Here is a 25,539-nt window from a genome sequence, read left to right on the forward strand (position 1 = left end):
ACAAGGGAATGCCTGACAAGGGAATGCCTGACAAGGGAATGCCTGACGGCTTTTGGACACTACAGTGAAAATGGTTGACTTTGTCAGGTGCCTGAACTCTGGTGTATTTTCTGCACTATGCAATGATATGGGCATCGACCATGTAACACTTTTACAACATACAGAAGTGCGCTGGTTATCAAGGGGAAAAGTATTGACATTTTTTTTTAAATTGAGAAACGAGCTTAAAGTTTTCTTTACTGACCATCATTTTCACTTGTCTGACCGCTTGCATGATGACGAGTTTCTCACGTGACTGCCTATCTGGGGGATGTTTTTTCCTCACCTGACTGATCTGAATCTAGAATTACAGGGACTCTCCACAACTATTTTCAATATGCAGGACAAAATTGAAGCTATGATTAAGAAGTTGGAGCTCTTTTCTGTCTGCATTAACAAGGACGACACACAGGTCTTTCCAGCATTGTATGATTATTTTTTTTGTGTGTGTACAAATGAACTCAAGCTTACGGACAATGTCAAATGTGATATAGCAAAGCACCGGCGTGAACAAGAGAGCCTCATCGAAATTGCAACAAGCGGTTCTGTGAAAATTTAATCAGAAGCCACTGGCAGATTTCTGGATAGGCCTACGCTCAGAGTTTCTTACCTTGGCACATCGCGCTGTTAAAAGACTGCTGCCCTTTGCAACCATGTACCTGTGTGAGTTTGGATTCTCAGGCCCTCACTAGCATGAAAATAAATACAGGCACAGACTGGAAAATGATTTAAGACTGAGACTCTCTCCAATACAACCCAAAATTGAGTTATGTGTATCCTTTCAAGCACACACTTCTCATTAACCTGTGGTGAGTTATTCACACTTTTTGAACAAATAAGGTTTTATATGTAAGATGGCTAAATAAAGAGCAAAATTATTGATTATTTATTTGTGCCCTGGTCCTATAAGCGCAATGCACTCACACACGACAACGTGCTGTGCAGTCTTGTCAGTCTCCGAGTGAGAGGATAAGACCTGTGTATGTCACAGCCTGTCATTTCTTTCTGAGCTGTTGGTTGGAGACTGCTTCTGTCAGTGTGTTGCCATCATAAATTAAAAAGCTGGTAAAGAGGTTGAGTTATTGTCCGGGTCCTTTTTAAAATGGCTTTTTAGAATGGATGTAAAGCAGCTCCCCCTCCCTGGTCTCCACTAACACTTCTTGGCCCCCCCAGTCTGACCCTTGACTTTGCAGCAGACTTAGAGTCCTATTAAAACAGAGGGCAATGTTGGTTTATACTTGAGTGTTCTTATTTCTGTGTGGAGGAATGCACACTGGGAGTTGTTTAGCACCCTGCGAAGTGGGCAGTTTTGGTAGCTTACATCTGACGCATCCGCTCGTGCCAATTTAATATTTGCTCAACAAACAAGCTGCCAGGAACATTATTAATGTGCAGAAAACAAATTCATGATGGGGAATCTACCCTTGGATAATGACTTCTTTGCCTCATAATAAACATCAGTCTATTATATGAAAGATATCATAGGTTTTGTGTTTAGATACTGTAACATCGTGAAACGGTAGCAGCTCCCCCCAGACACTTTTGAGATCTTGGTGTAACAAGTATCAACAATAATTGATTATGTGAGAATGCAATTTTCAAGGCCCTTGGTGTTTGTTAGGGCTCCAGACAGTTGACAATAAATCTGAGAAATGAGCGAATACATGCGTTAGAGAAAGGTGATCGAGACTCTATTTGTCCCCCTCACTCTTTTAGAAGAGGCTCTAACAAGGTGATAGGCATCTAATAGACTACCTTCCCGATACTGGCCCATGTGTGGTGAGTTCACAGGTTTCTGTTGTAATGTATTGAAAAGCAGGGGGATCATCCTTCAATGCAATTAGGACCATGTTTTGCAATTGCCAGTTTATGCCTGGGTATTTGGAAAAGGATTCATATGAAAAACTTACGGTCTTGCTGTCCTAAAGGAGGAAGCAGCCTGTTTGTATGCATTGCAGTTATAACACTGTTTAGGTCTTGGCATGTGAGAAATTAAAATCCCTTTGGTTTTTATTGAATTGATCCAGAAAGGCTATTATACAGATGGAAGGATGAGTTGACTATTCAATCCCTCATTTCTTAATCAGTCACTAAAGCAGTTGAGATCTCTTTGTCTAAGTGGATTGCGTTACGAAAATGAATAAGAGAAATTTGAGCATGCTGTAAGATGTTGACATAACTGACACCTTTTCTATTGTAGGCCTACTATAACTTGGGAGTAACTGGGTTGCAAAGCAGTACAGCGAAACGGAGCTAGATAATCTTCATATCACTATACACCTCACTTATTCTGATGTCTTTTCAGTGGTAAAAACGGACCATGCATTGATACTAATGTTGCCTGGTCTTGTCTACTTTAGTTGTATTATTATTATTTTTTTTAATGTAAGTTGACTCAGTTTATGAAAAAAAATCTTATGAAAACAGGCATTTTTCGTACACAGGTAACTACTTATTTAGTATTGTTCTGCTGTGTTCCTTGGCTCCGTCCCTGGCTGCTTTGTAGCCGTTGTCCTGTTTGAGCTCCTTTTACCCTTTATCAGGTTTCCTGCTGCTTTGGACCTCTGCCCTCTCTTCCACACCGCCACTTCACCTATTCCGCTAGGACATTTCAACAGCCTGTTTGTCTGTTTGACCTTTAAAGTGATTGAAGTTTCCCTAAGCTCTGCAAGGTGTTAACATCTCATGTTTTGGTCAACTTAAGTGGTGTGCACTTTTCTAAACAACCTGATAACCGGATATTTTCTTTTTTGTTTTCTTTTACTGGCTCACCTCATTATCTATTAACCTGCCAGCTGTCAGGCAACCTGTAGAAATAATATGACATGAACAAGCTGCTGTATCTGTTCATTCAGGGGGTTTAGACTTGAATGTGGGCTTATTCTCCTCATATCTCCCTGACTCTGTTTCCCCACAGGCCAAAGCCTGTGAAGGTGGGCAGGTTATTTTGAATGAGGAGTCTTTGATGTTAAGGGGATGAGCTAGACTGATAAGATGTCTGCAAGTCCACACAGCTCCTGTAAGTTTGTCGTTAACCATGACTGTGACCCAGGGCATAAATACAGGCTGTGTTCCCTCGTAATTCCACATCCTCAACTAGACGCCCATCTTTAATGTTTCGCTTGTGGTCTTTGGTCTTTTCTAGTGGTCATTTGGAATATGATTGACTGAAATTGCTCTAGTCTCTTAAAGTGATCTAAATGTTATAGCACGCTTGGCATTATACACACAGTAATGACTTCATGTGCATTGACATTCATGTACACTGTCAAGTTCGCCAGCTTGTAGTCCTAAAAAACGGAAATTAGTTCTCTGGTTCGTTCAGCCACTCCTATGGGGCTTTGGGATAATTGTCGAAAAATAAGGTCTGAGGTTAACACTGGTTTAGATGTTATACATTTTGTTCTATGAGATATCAGTCAGTTAACATGGCCTTTTATGAATTATGAAGCCTTTATGTGCTTGATTTAATTACATAAATGCTTAAAAATTCAGAAAAGTGAAGTTAGCTGATTCTCATAGAACAAAGTGTATAAGATCTCCTAAGCCTGTTTACTACAGACCTTATTTTTGTAATTTATCAAAAAAATATGAATTTCATCTAGGCTTTCGCCAACGAGCCATGACCGAGTCTCTTGCCTACAAAAATATGCCATTACCATTACTCTCTATATGGAATATAATGAATCTAAATCTCTTCTCTTACCTGTGGTTACAAATGTCTGTGTCTTTTCATGCAGTCGGCACCCTGTGGAAAGCAATTCATATTTCTCTTTCCGGTTTGTGGCATGTGAAGCTGAGGAAGGATATCCTGCCTGTCAAATGTGGTGCTACATGGATATCGTGGGATCGTATGTATTGGTTTGTGTTGATGAATGTTAGCTCTACCCCTTAGGCTGCACTATATTGGTGATGTAAAGACCGACGGCACCAGCAAGTTCAGTTCAGTGAACTGCTTTGGCCTTAGGGCACTCCAGTTTTAGACAACACAACAATGCCATGCTAATCATAGGACTAGAACACTAGGCTGTCTTGATGCTAATGCTGCAGCATGTGCCCTATTGGCTTGACTTTTACAGTACATTATTTAGCATAATGTAAATTCACAATGTTGTTTAGGGCTACACCAGGCTTTGCTATGACTGTACAATGGCATGTTTCCTAATCCACACCAATGTTGTAGTTAATCATGAGGTGTAAAGGCCCTTAAAGGTCTGTTGCCATCCGAACCTTAAGAAGCTACTTCGAGTAGTCGACTGTTAGTGCTGACCTAGTGTATGTGGCGTTGCTGGACATGCATCAGCACAGACGGGTTTAATCTGTCCGTAGGTGCCGTGGCAACAGGTTGCAGGGCCAACATGATGTTTATCTGTGCATCAGAGAGGAAGTGATTGCTATCAGTTTCAGGGGAGAAATGTGTTTTCACTGCTTATCTGTGGTGATGACCTAGCAGCTTTCGCATTAATTACTTTTGTCAGCCATTGTTATTATAGAACTAACTCTAGTTTCCTTGTAGTATCTCAGGAATGTAGGCCTATAGGTTCGATGCTTCGACATGTCTATTGGCTCTGATCTGTGATATACCTGGGATGCACAGACACACTATCGGGAATCCTACAGAGGTTCTAAATCTTTTTCCCTGTGGATTACCCTTTTATACTCTTCCACCACCAACATTCTGCCCTAAGATACATACACTGATACAGTCATGTATTGTATGAAGGCAATAAAGCCACCATTAGGCCAGTGACCACACACACTGTACAGTACTTGTAGATGAATTGGGATCATTAGGTTTGGGGATGAAATTAGTCCTGTGTGCCTTGGAAGGCTGGAGTCCTGTAATGTCTTGGCACAAGTTCAGTTCAACACTGCTCTCCCAGAATGATGACGAGGAGTTTTATCAATGTGTTCCTAATGATAAATGCACACTCTCATTTTAGTCTGTTCATAGTTGGTGTTTTCAAATCAAATCAAATGTATTTATATAGCCCTTCGTACATCAGCTGATATCTCAAAGTGCTGTACAGAAACCCAGCCTAAAACCCCAAACAGCAAGCAATGCAGGTGTAGAAGTACGGTGGCTAGGAAAAACTCCCTAGAAAGGCCAAAACCTAGGAAGAAACCTAGAGAGGAACCAGGCTATGTGGGGTGGCCAGTCCTCTTCTGGCTGTGCCGGGTGGAGATTATAACAGAACATGACCAAGATGTTCAAATGTTCATAAATGACCAGCATGGTTGAATAATAATAAGGCAGAACAGTTGAAACTGGAGCAGCAGCACAGTCAGGTGGACTGGGGACAGCAAGGAGTCATCATGTCAGGTAGTCCTGGGGCATGGTCCTCCGAGAGAGAGAGAAAGAAAGGAGAGAATTAGAGAACGCACACTTAGATTCACACAGGACACCGAATAGGACAGGAGAAGTACTCCAGATATAACAAACTGACCCTAGCCCCCCGACACAAACTACTGCAGCATAAATACTGGAGGCTGAGACAGGAGGGGTCAGGAGACACTGTGGCCCCATCCGAAGTTGATCAGCAGGAAAAAGTCCCTTTGAGCAATATCAGACGAATCTGATGAGGACTGCTGATTCTCTACTATGATCCTGAGGGCAGCACTTATGAAAAGAAAAACACAACCATGGAAACAGTATGTCATCGCTAATTCCAGGGCAATTACGAATCGGCTTACTCACAGAGGATGACATTTGAAACTGAAAGCAGTCATTCTTATAGCTTCTTATTCGGTCCAGAGTCAGACTCTGCTTGTCAGTCATTGGGGGTGAGCTCATTGACTGTGTGTGTGATTACTGCCTTGAGTCAGCAAAGAACCTGAGGGCAGATGAGGTCACTCTTAAAATCACAGGGTTAAGCCAAACAACCTTACATTATCCAGGCTCTGCCCCAGCTCCCTCCTCTGTGAAACTGCAAACATGGACTACATGTCCAGCAGACAAAGCGAAGCTGTACTAGGACATACACCTACATCTGGGAAACAAGCATAACATACTGTACCATTTATTTATAGCACACACTCTTCTTCCCCACAGTTCAAACACTATAGTCCACTCTAAAGAGACCAGGTGTCCAGGGTCAGTAGGAAGTGACAATCTTAGGCTGGAACTTCCTGGTCTTGTGAACTGAGCAGTCACTCTGGCTCCCACTCTTCCTGTGGAGAGTGGTGGAAGAAAGCCTTCCTCTGAAATGGCACAGAAAATCTTTAGTGGATTACCCAGCCTGCCTCTGTCATTATAGCATTAGTCTGCAGGGCTAAACCTTTATTTTGCATCATCTGCTAATCTGTTTGGCTCCTGCTCTTTGAAGCGGATGTCATCTCTGTGTGGTGTTCTGCTCTATTAACATCAACCGCTCTCCAAATACTGTATATGGACTTCCCTCAGCCTGACTGATCAGCTCCTAGAGGAAATCCACAGCATTTTACTTGGACCGCAAAGTCAACAATGGGAAATGGGCCGAAAGCTCTGTCTTCCTTCTTTTAATGTTCCAGCGGATGTGAACATGCATGTCAATTCTTGTTATTGTTTTAATATCACTGCAGAAGATAACTTATAATCCACCTCTGGCATTGATTGATGTATTGAGGGCCAAAATCTATGGATGTAAGGGTTGGTCAGGGGTAATAGAGATTTAAAATCAGATGACTCAATGGAAGGCCAAAACCTCAAATATGGCTTTATACAGTAGACCTACAGTACATGTTATCACATAGCTGAGGTCTGACTTGATGACATGTACAGTACCTTCTTGCTCTTAGTAAATCAATCAAAGTTGTCTTGTTGGTCAGCTGCAGATGGCTAGCCTGTTTCGTGCCTTGCTGGTTAAAGCCCCATCAATATAAAACGACCACAAAATATTTTGTGCCAATGTTACCAAGCACAACCATTTTTATTTAAGTAATTTTCTTCATATTAAGTGTGTATTCCTATCGTTGCAGGAAAAATTGAGAAACCTATTCCACCACCACTGCCCACTAAGGTGAAGGAGCAGGAGAAGAGTGTGGATGGACCTAAATTGGAAGCCAAGAACTCAGTAAGGAAGGGTGAGGCAGTTCATTATACCAGGGTGCTTATGGACCAGCTATAACCAGGCTAAATCCCAGTTACTATCCAGTACAACGGGTGAAGACTCTAGTCTTTCTACATTACTGGCACAGGGCACACACCTTTTTATATGGCCTCATAAAAGTGAGATGGATGTACTGTCATAGCTAATTCCCACATAAACCCTAGGCCACATTATATCAAATATGCAAGTTGGTATTGTCAAGATGTGCTAAGACTGCAAGTCGGCAGAAAACATTACGGAGTTTTAGATTAATACAGCAAGTGATGTGATTAACCTGTTTGTGTTCTGGCAAAAAGCTGAGAAATATAAGTTCCCATTGCTAAGCCTGTCAAGTTGTGGTGTATATAACACAGTTAGAAATATTGTTTAATGAACAATACTTTGACGAGCAGTGAAATGGATCATCTCCCCAACGTGGCAGCTGTGTAAATTTCGACTATCTGTGAAAGGTGCTCACAACCCCATAAGCTCTTGTCCTGTTGTTGAGATAGCCGATAGATTATCAGACTCTGACATCTAGATTCAAGGTGTTCATACGTGTGGTTGGCATAGGGACTTCTCCCCTGTGTGTTTGCCTAGCTCACAGCAGATAGACTATACCACCGGAGTCAATGCGACAGGCTGCTGATAACATTCATTTTTGCAGTACATGGGGGACCACATACAAACACACTGTATGGGTATGACCATGAAAAATGCATGTTCATTTTGTAGTTCAAAGACACATTTTTGTGTCTAGTACTGTGTATGTTTGAGATTGTTACAACACATAAAACATACTTACACCATGTCATAGACTTTTCCTCATGTCCTGAATTAACCCATTGTGTCCCAATAGATTCATCGGTGTCCGGTGTTAAGCACGTGTTCACCCGGCTAGTGAGGATGGCCCAGTGCTACCTGCTGGATAAAGATTGTCAGAGTGGGGACAGTAAGCCTTCCCCGTCCCAAAGCAGCTCTGCCAGGCGCCGCTCCTCCAAGGCCAGCAGGACAACTTCCTCAATCACACAGTCACAGGTCGGCTAGCCAGGGTCAAACACAGGCTACGCCAACTCTCATTCACCTGTAGAGAAAGTACTGAAATGTGGGGAAGATCTGAATTGCAGATGCCTCGTGTCCTCTCTTCGTCTCCTTCTCAAAACTCGTTGGATGAGAGCGAGGTCCCTCCCCTCTGACCTACTCCTCCAATGGGTTTTGAGAAGGCGACGAGGACCCGAGAAGTCTGCAATTGAGATCTTCCCAGGCTCTCACCCTTTTTCTAGCGAAATCCATCACCTCTTCCTCCTCTCCTTATGTGTGTTTGGTTATTTTGCACAGTACTTTGTAAAAATCAAGCTATTCTGCAGGGACCCTCAGTATTCATCAAATGCAGATTTTCAGCATATTACTTTTCAACAGTGAGTTTTCGTTAGCCCTTTGTTACATTCTATAATTGCTATGTGTTCATGACTGGCTGGATTTACACAGCCTCAAGACCCATTTGGACTCAGTCAGTGTGCCTTCCCAGAGGAACACAAAGCATGATGCCTGAAACTGCTGAATGAGACTGGTCTGTGGCAGTTCTCCCAGGGCCTACAGTATTATTTGGATCTTAGGCTTCAGTTTGACCTCTTGCGTTTCACACATGCATGCAGTTGCCATTCTCCGTTTAGAAAAAATGTCACATTACACAAGAGAAGGGATTTGACCCATTTACCTCTGAGAATTTGTAGAGGAAGCAGATTTTTCACACAGCCCTTCTGGCTAACTGTAGGACTTTCATGAAGGGGCACAGTCTGGATTAGAACTGGAACCTTCCCTTTCAACCAGATACTCGGAGGCCATTTTACGACTCACTTATTAAAAGTATTTTCATAGGACTACGTTTTTCTTCCTCTCAATTTTATATTGGGTCTATACTGTCTCAATTAGCTGAGACGTTCAGTAGTGTTAGGTTATTGTTATGGTCTCCATCTCCCTCCAGATCAGAGCCAAGAGGAGTCAAAAGGGCCTGTCCCAGCAGGGAAGTGTGAGTCAGACCAGAGGAGGGACCCTTCCCGGTTCTACCCCAGACTCAGATGGGTCGGTCAAAGACAGGTTGGTCAGAAATCCCCTGTTGGACACATCTGTATTGTTCAACTGAGAAATGCACAGCAAGAGCAACATCTTCTCCATACTGCAATTCACAGATTCTATTACTGATTAATGATAGACCTTTTGGAATATTATCTGATTTGAGGTTACTTCATGTAGATGTTTTCACTAAGCAATACAATTTATGGCTCTGTCAATTTCTCTGAGAGGGCCCAAGAGAATTGACTACTTTTATACGTTTATCGGTCAGCCAGAGGAGTTGGCTCCCAGCCAGCAGAATGAATTTCCCACAGACTGCTGTTACATATGGGAACCTTTATGATCAACATGCATGTTACTCATAGGGGCAAAGAACTTCAACAGGAAATTCAAGGTCGTAAAAGTTGCCACTTATCTAACTTTCATACCGTTTTTCCATTCATAGCACTAATTATGTGGTAGTCATGCATACAACACTGGTGGGTGGAGGTAGGCAATCCCACAGCCATGAGCTTCCTGTTGTTGCTTAAAATACTTCAAAACAAAAACAATTTTATGCGCTGTTAAATGTCATCGCAATTAGAACTTGAAGCACTGACTCTTGGAGGGTGGAAAAGATTGACATGAATTATATTTTTTAATGGGTATAGGTTGAGGTCCCCGCCCCTCTACATCAACTTCGTAAATCAATATTTTTGTGTTCTAATGACAAGCAGTTCCATGTCGTGTCTCCCTGGCAGGCAGGCTGGCCTCAGCCTCATTCTCATAACAAAAGCATATCACACATCTTTGAGCCGGTGCCAGAAGTCTGTGTGCATACCTGTCATTCCTCACAGGTCCCGTATTAGTGTCAAGTGGCTGAAAATGCTGAAATGAAGAGCGGGTCGCCCGGGGTCAAGGAAGGGATTACGCTAATTTGACACATTACAGAGAGGGCAGGGAGTGGATTTGACTCCTCTCAGCGAGTCGCTGAAAAGGCATGTCAGCTTTTCAACACTGACGGGGCCAGGCACCAAGGAGCTAAGGGCCAGTAGAGGCCAGGGGTATTACAGCTGCTGTTGACTATAGCACACTCTGGCTCATGTACAGAGTAAAGTGTCTGACTCTGAGCTCTGATCTAAGAGTAGAGGATGTATTCACAGCACACTGGAACTCCAACCAGTAGATTTCAGTCACTCATCAGCAGTAGATTGTAATATCGCTGTGTATTTAGTCTATATTCAAAGAATGTTGATTTCAGATTGTGTAATGTGAACTTTTTCCCCCTCCATAAGTTTAATTGTACTCATTTGTAGAATAGTCAATAGATCACATTTTTATGTGGTGAACTACTGAACTACTGAAGAAATGTGGTGGTTATACTGTGTTGTTCCATAGAGTTTATGGGTTGGACCCCTGGCTGAGGTTGACCTGTATAGAAGGTGTAGGTCAGGCACAGGTCATTCCACTAAATACAATGGTCACATGACACATTTACCAATTTCACCCAAGAATTTGGGTGATCAGGAATCTGAAAATGCTGAGCAAAAAGTTTGCTGTGGTTCCCCTTCCTCTGGGATTGTTGTGTGGGTTTTTAGAGATCATATGTAGAATAATTTAACAGGCTTAATATTATTATTTCATTGTTCTCAGGTATCCCAACCCAAATAGAAGATTTTGACATTTTTGTTCTATTCCTGTCTATACATTACTAGGTTAGGGTGCAGTTTGCTCTCATCTAAATCCATCTAGACTCTATTGTCAGACTCCAGCCACCCAAGTCATAGACTGTTCTTTCTGCTACCCCATGGCAAGCGGTACTGGAGTGCTAAGTCCAGGTCCAAAAGCCCCCAAGCCATGAGACTACTGAACAATTAATCAATTGGTCACCTGGTCACTTTACCCCTACCTACATGTACAAATAACCTCGACTAACCTGTAACCCCGCACTGACTCGGTACCGGTACCCCCTGTATATAGCCTCATTATTGTTATTTTATTTTGTAATTTTTTAAAAACTTCCGTTAATTAGTAAATATTTTCTTAAATGCATTGTTGGTTAAGGGCTTGTAAGTAAGCATTTTGCGGTAAAGTTGTATTCGGCGCATGTGACAAATGCAATTTAATTCTATTTTTTTGGTAGCTATGTTTGTAGTTACAGTATGTTCTGTGTCAGTAACTAAGCCCTACATCCACACTTTATAGGTGTTAATCACATGTTTGTTGGTGTAATGTGCAGAGGAAGCTTGTTTGAAGGGTGAAGAAATTAATGAAAAATGGCAGGTGTTTGGTGGGTGACTGGCTGGCTGGCTGCCACCCTTACACCCAACCCCGGTGCTGTTTTGTAAATAGTGTATGGCACAGGGAGGATATCTCTCACTCCCCCCAGCCCTGCAGGTGCTTCCTCTGTTAATGCCCTACACCTGTGGATAAATCAAACCACTGACATTTATAACATATCTATGAGCCAGAGAGAGGGAAGGTGGGGGAACGAGAGTGTCTACATACAGTACGTGTTTTTGTGTAGCCCCTGTGTCAGTCGAGTTTCACACCAAAGTGTCACTGTAGAATGATTATCAGACTTCTTGGCTATTGACCTGTGGCTCATGATGTCAGACTGAACAGAGTACTTTTACTCCCCTTTCATTTTTGGAGCCTTTTCTATTATATGATGTAGCTAGTCTAAATCAAAAGTTGTTAATGTGCATTCTGGAATACATGAAACATTTTTAAAGTGGAGTTGAATTAAACACTTGTGCATCACAGATTGGGGATAGCTGTGACATGAAAGTGAGTAAACATTATTATGCTCCTGTTTCTCCAGCAGGCCAGAGCCAGCAGCGTTTAGGAGAATGGGTTCTGGTCCCGTGGGCAGAGTGGCGCGTAGACGCAGCAGTCTGCCCCCCAGAGTTGAGTCCCTCCGCCTGCTCCGGACCAGGACCCCCCAGTCCCCATCGCCCTATCCCTCCAGCCCAGCACAAACACTGGCCCATCAGAGACGGAAAACATCCCTATCCAGGTAAGCTGGAACCTATTGTCTACATTGTTATAGAAGACTGGATCAGGGTTGAATTCATTAGTCGGATTCCGTTGCAAAATATTTTGTAATGTTTACACTAGGAACCAAATGGAAATAAGCGGAGGAAACGGGAAGGGCCTAAGTGAATTTGTCCAATAGAAACATTTGTTTTTGTTGCAAAACATTTTCTGTTTGGAGTAAACGGTTCCCGTTACAAAATGTTTTACAACATACAAAACGTTTTGCAATGGAATCTGACTAATAAATACACCCTAGGAATTTAACTGATATGCAGACCATGTACTATATAATAGACTGGATCTGTTTTCTAGCTTGGGGTTTAGAGTCCCAGTAACTCATTCCAAAGTGTCTTCCTGACTTGAGTGTATCTGAAGGAGGTGAAATCAGATCCGTCCTCTATTTGCGTTGGGCTTGACAGATGTGATACCCGCTGACAGAAGTGTGGTTGTAGTGTTCTTTTTAATTAAAGGGATCACCACTCATTGCGTAATCATGTTATAATGACATATTATTGTTTCTCCTGGAATATGAGGTATAGTAAAGTGTAACTATATAGTAATAATATACACCCCACATCAGAGATGTACCATGTAACAGTAATCTCCTCGTTTTGCAATCAGCTGTAACAACACATCCTGAACTGAGGACCCTCACAGCCCCAACCCACCATTTGAATGTGTTGTTCGCAGTAAATTATTTATTGCCTTTTTTAAATGGTTTTGCACTCCAAGCAGCTGTATCTCATAATATACTCCTGTCTGGCCCACCTATGTACTGAGCAACATTACGTCAGTGTTCTGTTTCCCTGTAGCGTAGGCAGGGCTGGGCCACAATGGTACCAAAATAAACCAGAGAGCTTGCCTCCCTATAGTGCCTACTCTCCGAAGGGTACCAAAATGAACCAGAGAGCTGCCTGCCTACTGCGTACTCTGTCCCTGGAAGTTCATTCAGTGTCTGCAGGCATCCTGGGAAAGCCAGAAGCTCTTAGGAGGAGTGGTGGAAAATGACAGTCGGAGTGCATCTTTATCTACATGCAGGCCAGACCAGTGCAGTGTCAGCTCCCTCCCTCCATAAACTCTGATCAGCACTACAGAGCAGATGTATTTATAATCGGGCAACTCTCTGGCAGCCCCCCAGAGCTCTCCCCTCTTACACACCAACCAACCTCACTCCCATTGGAAAGAACAGCCATGGTCAGAGACTGGAGCGGATGAGTCACACTGCAACTAGGAAAATGCTTGATTAGCCTTTTGGTTCAATCCCCAAAAAATGTAGTAGTGAACAGATTGGAACTGCTCTATTTTGGTCTTGTATAGTGTTTATATTATAATGTCTACTCTCTGGACATGTGGCCCTAAACACTGTGACTGACTATAGAAATCCACATTCTGTTGTAACCTGATGGTGAATGCTGCTCCGTTGGATGATCTGAATAATTGGTGCTGTGAAGCCTTGTTAGTCTTCATGTACTGTCCATGTGATCTAACTTGACAGACAAATGTGTCGTAATTCCATCTGACATCTTGCCAGGGACAACCTAACTGCTAGTGAAGTGGAAAACTAGCTTGACAAGTGTTTTTCTCACCCGTACTTTGCCTACTGAGCAGACCAAAATAGAGAGGGGTGAGTTGGTGTAAAGCTCGACTCAATATTGTTTGAACTAATTTCAGCGTTCTGTGTAATAGCTATTTATGTGACTGTTGGTTGTTTTCACTGAGCTATGTGGGAAAGTGGTATATGCCAGACTGCGTGTGTTAGAGTTCAAAACCATGTGTTTCATGACTGAACAAGTTGTGCTTCCGGTTCATTCACATTGTTTTGTGGTTTTGTGACTTAACGGGTGTATGTAAATAAGACAAGTACACCATCCCTCTCCAACAAAAGCAATTGAATTATGTAAATACAGTTGACATATTTAAGACTAACTTTATTCATGAAATGAAAAGCAAAATATGTGCAACAGCAATAACTGTCTGTTTAAATTGAACAAAGACACAAGCGCCATAGACTGGAACACTTGTTTGCCTCACTGACTAGTTAGTCAGCCCCACCCACATCACTGTATGTACAGTTGAAGGCGGAAGTTTACATACACCTTAGCCAAATACATTTAAACTCAGTTTTTCACAATTCCTGACATTTAATCCTAGTAAAAATATCCTGTTTTAGGTCAGTTACCACTTTATTTTAAGAATGTGAAATATCAGAATAATAGTAGTGATTTTTCAGCTTTTATTTCTTTCATCACATTCCCAGTGGGTCAGAAGTTTACAGACACTCTAAATTAGTATTTAGTAGCTTTGCCTTTAAATTGTTTAACTTGGGTCAAATGTTTCAGGTAGCCTTCTACAAGCGTCCCACAATAAGTTGGGTGAATTTTGGCCCATTCCTCCTGACAGAACTGGTGTAAATGAGTCAGGTTTGTAGGCCTCCTTGCTTACACATGCTTTTTCAGTTCTGCCTGACACATTTTCTATTGGGTTGAGTTCAGAGCTTTGTGATGGCCACTCCAATACCTTGACTTTGTTGTCCTTAAGCCATTTTGCCACAACTTTGGAAGTATGCTTGGGTTCATTGTCTATTTGGAAAACCCATTTGCGACCAAGCTTTCACTTTCTTACTGATGTCTTGAGATCAATAAATCAATCAAATTTGATAATAATCAAATATTTATATAGCCCTTCGTACATCAGCTGATATCTCAAAGTGCTGTACAGAAACCCAGCCTAAAACCCCAAACAGCAAGCAATGCAGGTGTAGAAGCACGGTGGCTAGGAAAAACTCCCTGGAAAGGCCAAAACCTAGGAAGAAACCCAGAGAGGAACCAGGCTATGTGGGGTGGCCAGTCCTCTTCTGGCTGTGCCGGGTGGAGATTATAACAGAACATGGCCAAGATGTTCATAAATGACCAGCATGGTCAAATAATAGTAAGGCAGGTCAGTTGAAACTGGAGCAGCAGCATGGCCAGGTGGACTGGGGACAGCAAGGAGCCATCATGTCAGGTAGTCCTGGGGCATGGTCCTAGGGCTCAGGTCCTCAGAGAGAGAGAAAGAAAGGAGAGAATTAGAGAACGCACACTTAGATTCACACAGGACACCGAATAGGACAGGAGAATTACTCCAGATATATCAAACTGACCCTAGCCCCCCGACACAAACTACTGCAGCATAAATACTGGAGGCTGAGACAGGAGGGGTCAGGAGACACTGTGGCCCCATCCGAGGACAACCCCAGACAGGGCCAAACAGGAAGGATATAACCCCACCCACTTTGCCAAAGCACAGCCCCCACACCACTAGAGGGATATCTTCAACCACCAACTTACCATCCTGAGACAAGGCTGAGTATAGCCCACAAAGATCTCCGCCACGGCACAACCCAAGAGGGGGGGGCGCCAACCCAGACAGGATGACCACAACAGTGAATCAACCCACTCAGGTGACGCACCCCCTGCAGGGACGGCATGAGAGAGCCCCAGTAAGCCAGTGACTCAGCCCCTGTAATAGGGTTAGAGGCAGAGAATCCCAGTGGAAAGAGGGGAACTGGCCAGGCAGAGACAGCAAGGGCGGTTTGTTGCTCCAGAGCCTTTCCGTTCACCTTCCCACTCCTGGGCCAGACTACACTCAGTCATATGACCCACTGAAGAGATGAGTATTCAGTAAAGACTTAAAGGTTGAGACCGAGTTTGCGTCTCTGACATGGGTAGGCAGACCGTTCCATAAAAATGGAGCTCTATAGGAGAAAGCCCTGCCTCCAGCTGTTTGCTTAGAAATTCTAGGGACAATTAGGAGGCCTGCGTCTTGTGACCGTAGCGTACGTGTAGGTATGTACGGCAGGACCAAATCAGAGAGATGGGTAGGTGCAAGCCCATGTAATGCTTTGTAGGTTAGCAGTAAAACCTTGAAATCAGCCCTTGCTTTGACAGGAAGCCAGTGTAGAGGCTAGCACTGGAGTGATATGATCAAATTTTTTGGTTCTAGTCAGGATTCTAGCAGCCGTATTTAGCACTAACTGAAGTTTATTTAGTGCTTTATCCTGGTAGCCGGAAAGTAGAGCATTGGAGTAGTCTAACCTAGAAGTGACAAAAGCATTGATTAGTTTTTCTGCATCATTTTTGGACAGAAAGTTTCTGATTTTTGCAGTATTACGTAGATGGAAAAAAGCTGTCCTCGAAATGGTCTTGATATGTTCTTCAAAAGAGAGATCAGGGTCCAGAGTAACGCCGAGGTCCTTCACAGTTTTATTTGAGACGACTGTACAACCATTAAGATTAATTGTCAGATTCAACAGACGATCTCTTTGTTTCTTGGGACCTAGAACAAGCATCTCTGTTTTGTCCGAGTTTAATAGTAGAAAGTTTGCTGCCATCCACTTCCTTAAGATGTTGCTTCAATATATCCACACAATCTTCTTTCCTCATGTTGCCATCTATTTTGTGCAACAGTCCCTCCTGCAGCAAAGCACCCCCACAACATGATGCTGCCATCCCCATGCTTTACGGTTGGGATGGTGTTCTTTGGCTTGCAAGCCTCCCCCTTTTTCCTCCAAACATAACGATGGTCATTATGGCAAAACAGTTCTATTTTTGTTTCATCAGACCAGAGGATATTTCTCCAAAAAGTACGATCTTTGTCAGTTGCAAACCGTAGTCTGGCTTTTTATGATGGTTTCGGAGCGGTGGCAGCCTTTCAGGTTATGTCGATATAGGACTCGTTTGAATGTGAATATAGATACTTTGGTACCTGTTTCCTCCAGCATCTTCACAAGGTCCTTTGCTGTTGTTCAGGGATTGGTTTGCACATTTCGCACCAAAGGACGTTCATCTCTAGGAGACAGAATGTGTCTCCTTCCAGAGCGGTATGACGGCGGCGTGGTCCCATGGTGTTTATACTCGCGTACTATTGTTTGTAGAGATGAACGTGGTACATTCAGGCATTTGGAAATTGCTCCCAAGGATGAACCAGACTTGTGGAGGTCTATTTAAAAAGGTTTTAATGACTCCAACCGAAGTGTAGGTAAACTTCCGACTTCAACTGTATGTTTGTGTGGGACTTGGAGGGGGATTATGAAACATACTGTAGGATATCCCTTTAGAGAGGCACAGTGTTGATGCATGGGAAGAGCAGTGTATGTGTGTCATGATATGGCCAGTGGTGATTTTAGCATGTAAATCTTGGTGGGGCAAAATTTTAAACGTGAGATGCATGCCAACAAAGCTACTAAACAATACATGAATTGCACTATAACGGCGACAAATGGTGCCCACAAACTGTTAGAGCCAACATAAAGCTGTCCCAACAGCGGAGTCCCAACACTTTACCACTGCTATACCTGGCTATCAGCGTAACCTTGTCTGGCAGAGAAACAGTTTCTTCAGCCTCATTTATTGCCTTTAAAAAACATAGCTGAAAAGGCTGACTTGCTTAAACAAATGTGTTTTATACTGACAATTCAGATGGTTAAACTATGGCATAAGAGGACGACAAGCAGATAAGCGTAATTTCGATTAAGACATTAATGAGCGAGCTAGGACGGAGTCAATGATGGACTAGGAACAGTGGGTTAACTGTTAACTGTTGTTCAGGGGCAGAATGACAGATTTTTACCTTGTCAACTCAGGGATTCGATCTCGCAAACTTTCGGGTACGAGTCCAACGCTCTAACCACTAGGCTACCTGCCACCTCATATAAGCAGACAATGAAAGTTTGATGATTACATTTCTCAAGAAAAACACATTTATAGGCTACAATTGCACCACCAAGTCAGAACATGAGGTGAAAATAGACCAAATTATTAGGGTGAGGCACACTTAGTATTACTTTCTTAGCTACGGAATACATATCTACCTGGCATATTACATAATTTATGCAACAGCATACAAGACATTTTTGGACTCACCTTGTTCTCACGTGAACAGGAAGGTGGCGTGTCAATCCCTCGTGGGCAAACTTTGTCATAAAACTTTCATAAAAATCTGCCATTCTCTGGATTTATGGCACTTTCAAGACAACTGGGAACTCAACTTTTTTATATTTTTTATATGTATTAAAAAAAGTTGACGTCAGTGATCTTCAGGTCGTAGCTCAAGAACAATGGTTCCCAAACTTTTTATAGTCCCGTACACCTTCAAACATTCAACCTGCAGCTGCATACCCCCTCTAGCACCCCTCTGTCACTTCCCACATCCCGGCTCATGGGAAGTGACAGCTCTTATAGGACCAGGGCACAAATAATAATATAATCAAATAATTTTGCTCTTTAACAATCTTGCATATAAAACCTAATTTGTTCATCGGAAATTGTGAATTACTCACCACAGGTTAATGAGAAGGGTGTGCTTGAAAGGATGCACATAACTCTGCAATGTTGGGTTGTATTGGAGAGGGTCTGTCTTAAATGATTTTCCACTCACGGTCTGTGCCTGTATTTAGTTGTCATACTAGTGAGGGCCGAGAATCCAACCTCACATAGGTACGTGGTTGCAAAGGACATCAGTGTCAGGATACTCTGAGCGCAGCCTATCCAGAAATTCAATTTTCACAGAACCGCATGTTGCAATTTCAATGAGGCTCTCTTGTTCAGATATCGGTAAGTGAACTGGAGGCAGGGCATGAAGGGGATAACGAATCCAGTTGTTTGTGTCATCCATTTTGGGAAAGTACCTACATAATTGCACACCCAACGCACTACGGTGCTTCGCAATATATCATATTTGACATGGTCTGTAAGCTTGAGTTCATTTGGCGTGGCAAGTCGCCTAGTGGTTAGAGCATTGATCCTAGGCCATCATTGAAAATAAGAATTTGTTCTTAACTGACTTGCCTAATTTAAATTTAAGAAATTGCACACAAAACATCATATAATGGTGGAAAGACCTGTGTGTTGTCCTTGTTAATGCAGACAGAGAAGAGCTCCAACTTCTTACAATCAGCCTCAATTTTGTCCCACACATTGAATATAGTTGTGGAGAGTCCCTGTAATCCTGGATTCAGATCAGTCAGGTGAGGGAAAAAACATCCCCCAGATAGGCAGTCGTGAGAGAAACACGACATCATGCAAGCGGTCAGACAGGTGAAAATTATGGTCAGGGAAACTTTTAATCTCTCAATTTTAAAAAAAGCGTGTCAATACTTTGCTCCTTGATAACCAAGCGTTACATGGTCGCTGCCCATATCATTGCATAGTGCAGAAAATACATGAGAGTTCAGGCACCTTGCTTTAACAAAGTCAACCATTTTCACTGTAGTGTCCGAAACGTCTTTCAAGCTGTCAGGCATTCCCTTGGCAGCAAGAGCCTCAGCAAGAGCCTCTCGGTGAGTGAGTTTATTAGCAAGTGCATCGGTGATGTTGCACCAACAGCGACTATTAAAACCTTCCCCAATGCAGTAACCATGGATGATGGCAGCATTCACGCAAAACTGAAGGCGCGAACCACTGATTTTAATCAGGGCAAGGCAACCGGAAACATGACCCAATACAAACAGTGTAGCTATTCCCTCCGCAAGGCAATCAAACAAGCTAAGCATCAGTATAGAGACAAAGTACAGTCGCAATTCAATGGCTCAGAAATTAGAGGAATGTGGCTGGGTCTACAGTGAATCACGTACTACAAAAGGAAAACCAACCAAATCGCGCACCCCAATGTCTTGCTCACAGACAAACTAAACAACTTATTCGCTCGCTTAGAGGACAATACAGTGCCACTGACATGGCCCGCTACCAAAACCTGCGGACTCTCCTTCACTGCAGCCAACGCGAGTTAAATATTTAAATGTGTTAACCCTCACAAGGCTACCGGCTCAGACGTCATTCCTAGCTGCGTCCTCAGAGCATGCTCAGACCAGCTGGCTGGTGTATTTACGGACATATCCAATCAATCCCTATCCCATTCTGCTGTTCCCACATGCTTCAAGAGGGCCACCATTGTTCCTGTTCCCAAGAAAGCTAACGTAACTGAGCTAAACCACTAACGCCCCGTAGGCACTCACTTCCGTCATCATGAAGTGCTTTGAGAGACTAGTCAAGGATCATATCACCTCCACCCTACCTGACACCCTAGACCCCCTCCAATTTGTTTACCGCCCCAATAGGTCCACACACGACGAAATCGTAATCACTCTGCGCACTACCTTAACCCATCTGGACAAGAGGTGTGTGTGTGTGTGTGTGTGTGTGTGTGTGTGTGTGTGTGTGTGTGTGTGTGTGTGTGTGTGATAAGGGAGATGTTGTGAAATTGTTAGATTACTTGTTAGATATTGCAGCATGGTTGGAACTAGAAGCACAAGCATTTCGCTACACTCGCATTAACATCTGCTAACCATGTGTATGTGACCAATAAGATTTGATTTGAATGAGCATTACACAAGGCCTGTACTCTGGAGCGGGATCATTTTGGAGGTGGAGGGTCCGTCATGGTCTGGGGCGGTGTGTCACAGTATCATCGGACTGAGCTTGCAGGCAATCTCAGCGTTGTGCGTTACAGGGAAGACATCCTCCTCCATCATGTGGTACCCTTCCTGCAGGCTCATCCTGACATGACCCTCCAGCATGACAATGCCACCAACCATACTGCAGCTATACTGCTAATGACATTTCAAAATGTATTTGTCCCCCCCCAGAGTACCCAGTTGTCTTGAACTCACTCAGATTTCCAGTTCCGAGTTAACAGTTTTGAGCGTGGCACAAATCATGGCCAGCAAACTAGGAAAAGAGACCCTTAATCTTAGACTTCATGATGATAATTGCTAGCTATGACTTTGAAAGTATGATGTTGACATTCAGTCCAATCAAAGCTACTGAACATTTACATACATTTAAGTCATTTAGCAGACGCTCTTATCCAGAGCGACTTACAAATTGGTGCATACACCTTATGACATCCAGTGGAACAGCCACTTGCATCTAAATCTTTTTTTTTGGGGGGGTGAGAAGGATTACTTACCCTTACTTACCCTATCCTAGGTATTCCTTGAAGAGGTGGGGTTTCAGGTGTCTCCGGAAGGTGGTGATTGACTCCGCTGTCCTGGCGTCGTGAGGGAGTTTGTTCCACCATTGGGGGGCCAGAGCAGCGAACAGTTTTGACTGGGCTGAGCGGGAACTGTACTTCCTCAGTGGTAGGGAGGCGAGCAGGCCTGAGGTGGATGAACGCAATGCCCTTGTTTGGGTGTAGGGCCTGATCAGAGCCTGGAGGTACTGAGGTGCCGTTCCCCTCACAGCTCCGTAGGCAAGCACCATGGTCTTGTAGCGGATGCGAGCTTCAACTGGAAGCCAGTGGAGAGAGCGGAGGAGCGGGGTGACGTGAGAGAACTTGGGAAGGTTGAACACCAGACGGGCTGCGGCGTTCTGGATGAGTTGTAGGGTTTAATGGCACAGGCAGGGAGCCCAGCCAACAGCGAGTTGCAGTAATCAAGACGGGAGATGACAAGTGCCTGGATTAGGACCTGCGCCGCTTCCTGTGTGAGGCAGGGTCGTACTCTGCGGATGTTGTAGAGCATGAACCTACAGGAACGGGACACCGCCTTGATGTTAGTTGAGAACGTCAGGGTGTTGTCCAGGATCACGCCAAGGTTCTTAGCGCTCTGGGAGGAGGACACAATGGAGTTGTCAACTGTGATGGCGAGATCATGGAACGGGCAGTCCTTCCCCGGGAGGAAGAGGAGCTCCGTCTTGCTGAGGTTCAGCTTGAGGTGGTGATCCGTCATCCACACTGATATGTCTGCCAGACATGCAGAGATGCGATTCGCCACCTGGTCATCAGAAGGGGGAAAGGAGAAGATTAATTGTGTGTCGTCTGCATAGCAATGATAGGAGAGACCATGTGAGGTTATGACAGAGCCAAGTGACTTGGTGTATAGCGAGAATAAGAGAGGGCCTAGAACAGAGCCCTGGGGGACACCAGTGGTGAGAGCGCGTGGTGAGGAGACAGATTCTCGCCACGCCACCTGGTAGGAGCGACCTGTCAGGTAGGACGCAATCCAAGCGTGGGCCGCGCCGGAGATGCCCAACTCCGAGAGGGTGGAGAGGAGGATCTGATGGTTCACAGTATCGAAGGCAGCCGATAGGTCTAGAAGGATGAGAGCAGAGGAGAGAGAGTTAGCTTTAGCAGTTCGGAGCGCCTCCGTGATACAGAGAAGAGCAGTCTCAGTTGAATGACTAGTCTTGAAACCTGACTGATTTGGATCAAGAAGGTCATTCTGAGAGAGATAGCGGTAGAGCTGGCCAAGGACGGCACGCTCAAGAGTTTTGGAGAGAAAAGAGAGAAGGGATACTGGTCTGTAGTTGTTGACATCGGAGGGATCGAGTGTAGGTTTTTTCAGAAGGGGTGCAACTCTCGCTCTCTTGAAGACGGGAGGGACGTAGCCAGCGGTCAGGGATGAGTTGATGAGCGAGGTGAGGTAGGGGAGAAGGTCTCCGGAAATGGTCTGGAGAAGAGAGGAGGGGATAGGGTCAAGCGGGCAGGTTGTTGGGCGGCCGGCCGTCACAAGACGCGAGATTTCATCTGGAGAGAGAGGGGAGAAAGAGGTCAGAGCATAGGGTAGGGCAGTGTGAGCAGAACCAGCGGTGTCGTTTGACTTAGCAAACGAGGATCGGATGTCGTCGACCTTCTTTTCAAAATGGTTGACGAAGTCATCTGCAGAGAGGGAGGAGGGGGAGGATTCAGGAGGGAGGAGAAGGTGGCAAAGAGCTTCCTAGGGTTAGAGGCAGATGCTTGGAATTTAGAATGGTAGAAAGTGGCTTTAGCAGCAGAGATAGAGGAGGAAAATGTAGAGAGGAGGGAGTGAAAGGATGCCAGGTCCGCAGGGAGGCGAGTTTTCCTCCATTTCCGCTCGGCTGCCCGGAGCCCTGTTCTGTGAGCTCGCAATGAGTCGTCGAGCCATGGAGCGGGAGGGGAGGACCGAGCCGGCCTGGAGGATAGGGGACATAGAGAGTCAAAGGATGCAGTAAGGGAGGAGAGGAGGGTTGAGGAGGCAGAATCAGGAGATAGGTTGGAGAAAGTTTGAGCAGAGGGAAGAGATGATAGGATGGAAGAGGAGAGAGTAGCGGGGGAGAGAGAGCGCGAAGGTTGGGACGGCGCGATACCATCCGAGTAGGGGCAGTGTGGGAAGTGTTGGATGAGAGCGAGAGGGAAAAGGATACAAGGTAGTGGTCGGAGACTTGGAGGGGAGTTGCAATGAGGTTAGTGGAAGAACAGCATCTAGTAAAGATGAGGTCAAGCGTATTGCCTGCCTTGTGAGTAGGGGGAAGGTGAGAGGGTGAGGTCAAAAGAGGAGAGGAGTGGAAAGAAGGAGGCAGAGAGGAATGAGTCAAAGGTAGACGTGGGGAGGTTAAAGTCGCCCAGAACTGTGAGAGGTGAGCCGTCCTCAGGAAAGGAGCTTATCAAGGCATCAAGCTCATTGATGAACTCTCCGAGGGAACCTGGAGGGCGATAAATGATAAGGATGTTAAGCTTGAAAGGGCTGGTAACTGTGACAGCATGGAATTCAAAGGAGGCGATAGACAGATGGGTAAGGGGAGAAAGAGAGAAAGACCACTTGGGAGAGATGAGTATCCCGGTGCCACCACCCCGCTGACCAGAAGCTCTCGGGGTGTGCGAGAACACGTGGGCGGACGAGGAGAGAGCAGTAGGAGTAGCAGTGTTATCTGTGGTGATCCATGTTTCCGTCAGTGCCAAGAAGTCAAGGGACTGGAGGCAGGCATAGGCTGAGATGAACTCTGCCTTGTTGGCCGCAGATCGGCAGTTCCAGAGGCTACCGGAGACCTGGAACTCCACGTGGGTCGTACGCGCTGGGACCACCAGATTAGGGTGGTCGCGGCCATGCGGTGTGGAGCGTTTGTATGGTCTGTGCAGAGAGGAGAGAACAGGGATAGACAGACACATAGTTGACAGGCTACAGAAAAGGCTACGCTAATGCAAGGAGATTGGAATGACAAGTGGACTACACGTCTCGAATGTTCAGAAAGTTAAGCTTACGTAGCAAGAATCTTATTGACTAAAATGATTAAAATGATACAGTACTGCTAAAGTAGGCTAGCTGGCAGTAGCTGCGTTGTTGACACTACACTAATCAAGTCGTTCCATTGAGTGTAATAGTTTCTACAGTGCTACTATTCGGGGCTAGCTGGCTAGCTAGCAGTGTTGTTTACGTTACGTTGCTAAAAGAACGACAATAGCTGGCTAGCTAACCTAGGAAATCGCTCTAGACTACACAATTATCTTTGAAACAAAGACGGCTATGTAGCTAGCTATGTAGCTAGCTACGATCAAACAAATCAAACCGTTGTACTGTAATGAAATGAAATGAAAATGTGATACTACCTGACCGGTGATTGAATTCGAATCAGTAGACGTGTGGTGGCGTTGGCTAGCTGTTAGCTGTTAGCTGTTGGCTAGCTAGCAGAGTCTCCTACGTTAAGGACGACAAATAGCTGGCTAGCGAACCTCAGTGAATTAAGATAATCATTCCAAGGCTACACACACTAAACTACACAATTATCTTGGAAACAAAGACAGCTATGTAGCTAGCTAACACTAGACTAATCAAGTCGTTCAGTTGAGTGAATAGCACTACAGTGATGCTAATCTGTGTGCGTTAGCTAGCGTTTGCTAGCTCCTGGGCGAATAGCAGTGAAGGCTACGTTAGGGCGACGAAATACGATAATTATGCAATTATCTCTGATACAAGGACGGCTATGTAGCTAGCTAAGAAGAATTGCTAAGATTAGACAAATCAACCGTTGTACTATAATGAAATGTAATGAAAAAGTTATACAACCTGCAGAGCGAAGTGCGAATGCGACCGCTCGCTCCAACCCGCTCCAACCCGGAGCGATATGTGATTTGATGATGTAACTATATGGCAGCACCCAAGGGGCTTAAATTTTCTAGCACTACCTTTCGACTTGGCAGTGACGTAATGTCCTCATAAGGGACTGAACACTGAGCCAATCATGGCGCAATGCTCTGTATTTTCTGCTGGGTTACACCACCACCACAGAAAGCACTGAGCTAGGCTGAAACACCTGCATTTTGGAGCTGCCTTACTCAAGAAAACAACAGAGAGACAGACTATGTTTGTATGCAGCTTTATTATCTCAATTATATATCTTTTTTACATTGTTTGCAAACTGATATGTGACACATTAATGCCAAAATAAGATGCAAAACAGGAAAGCCTGTATTTATTTATCTTTTGCAAAAAATGTGGGGCTCACAACTGCCCTGAATGACTGGTCGCAACTGGATAGGGCCATATGCTGCTGTTCAGAGAGGTGGGTGTCCCAGCACAGGTCTACTGGGACCAGATTAGGACATGGCTGGCAGGGTGACTCAGTACTGATAC

The 25,539-nt window shown here is 44.3% G+C and overlaps 1 protein-coding gene across 2 annotated transcripts in view; it reads left to right on the forward strand.

Moving 5' to 3' along the window:
- Positions 1-25,539, forward strand: part of si:ch211-266k8.4 (carabin) — a 57,041-nt gene that overhangs the window by 21,410 nt on the left and 10,092 nt on the right. For both annotated transcript variants that reach the window (XM_035789895.2, XM_035789896.2), the window contains exons 11-14: positions 6,997-7,101; positions 7,966-8,144; positions 9,091-9,203; positions 11,983-12,177. In XM_035789895.2, the coding sequence (XP_035645788.1) occupies positions 6,997-7,101; positions 7,966-8,144; positions 9,091-9,203; positions 11,983-12,177 (592 nt within the window). The remainder of the gene's footprint in view (positions 1-6,996; positions 7,102-7,965; positions 8,145-9,090; positions 9,204-11,982; positions 12,178-25,539) is intronic.

The sequence above is a fragment of the Oncorhynchus keta genome, chromosome 17, assembly GCF_023373465.1.
Source record: "Oncorhynchus keta strain PuntledgeMale-10-30-2019 chromosome 17, Oket_V2, whole genome shotgun sequence".
In the NCBI taxonomy this organism is placed as follows: domain Eukaryota; kingdom Metazoa; phylum Chordata; class Actinopteri; order Salmoniformes; family Salmonidae; genus Oncorhynchus; species Oncorhynchus keta.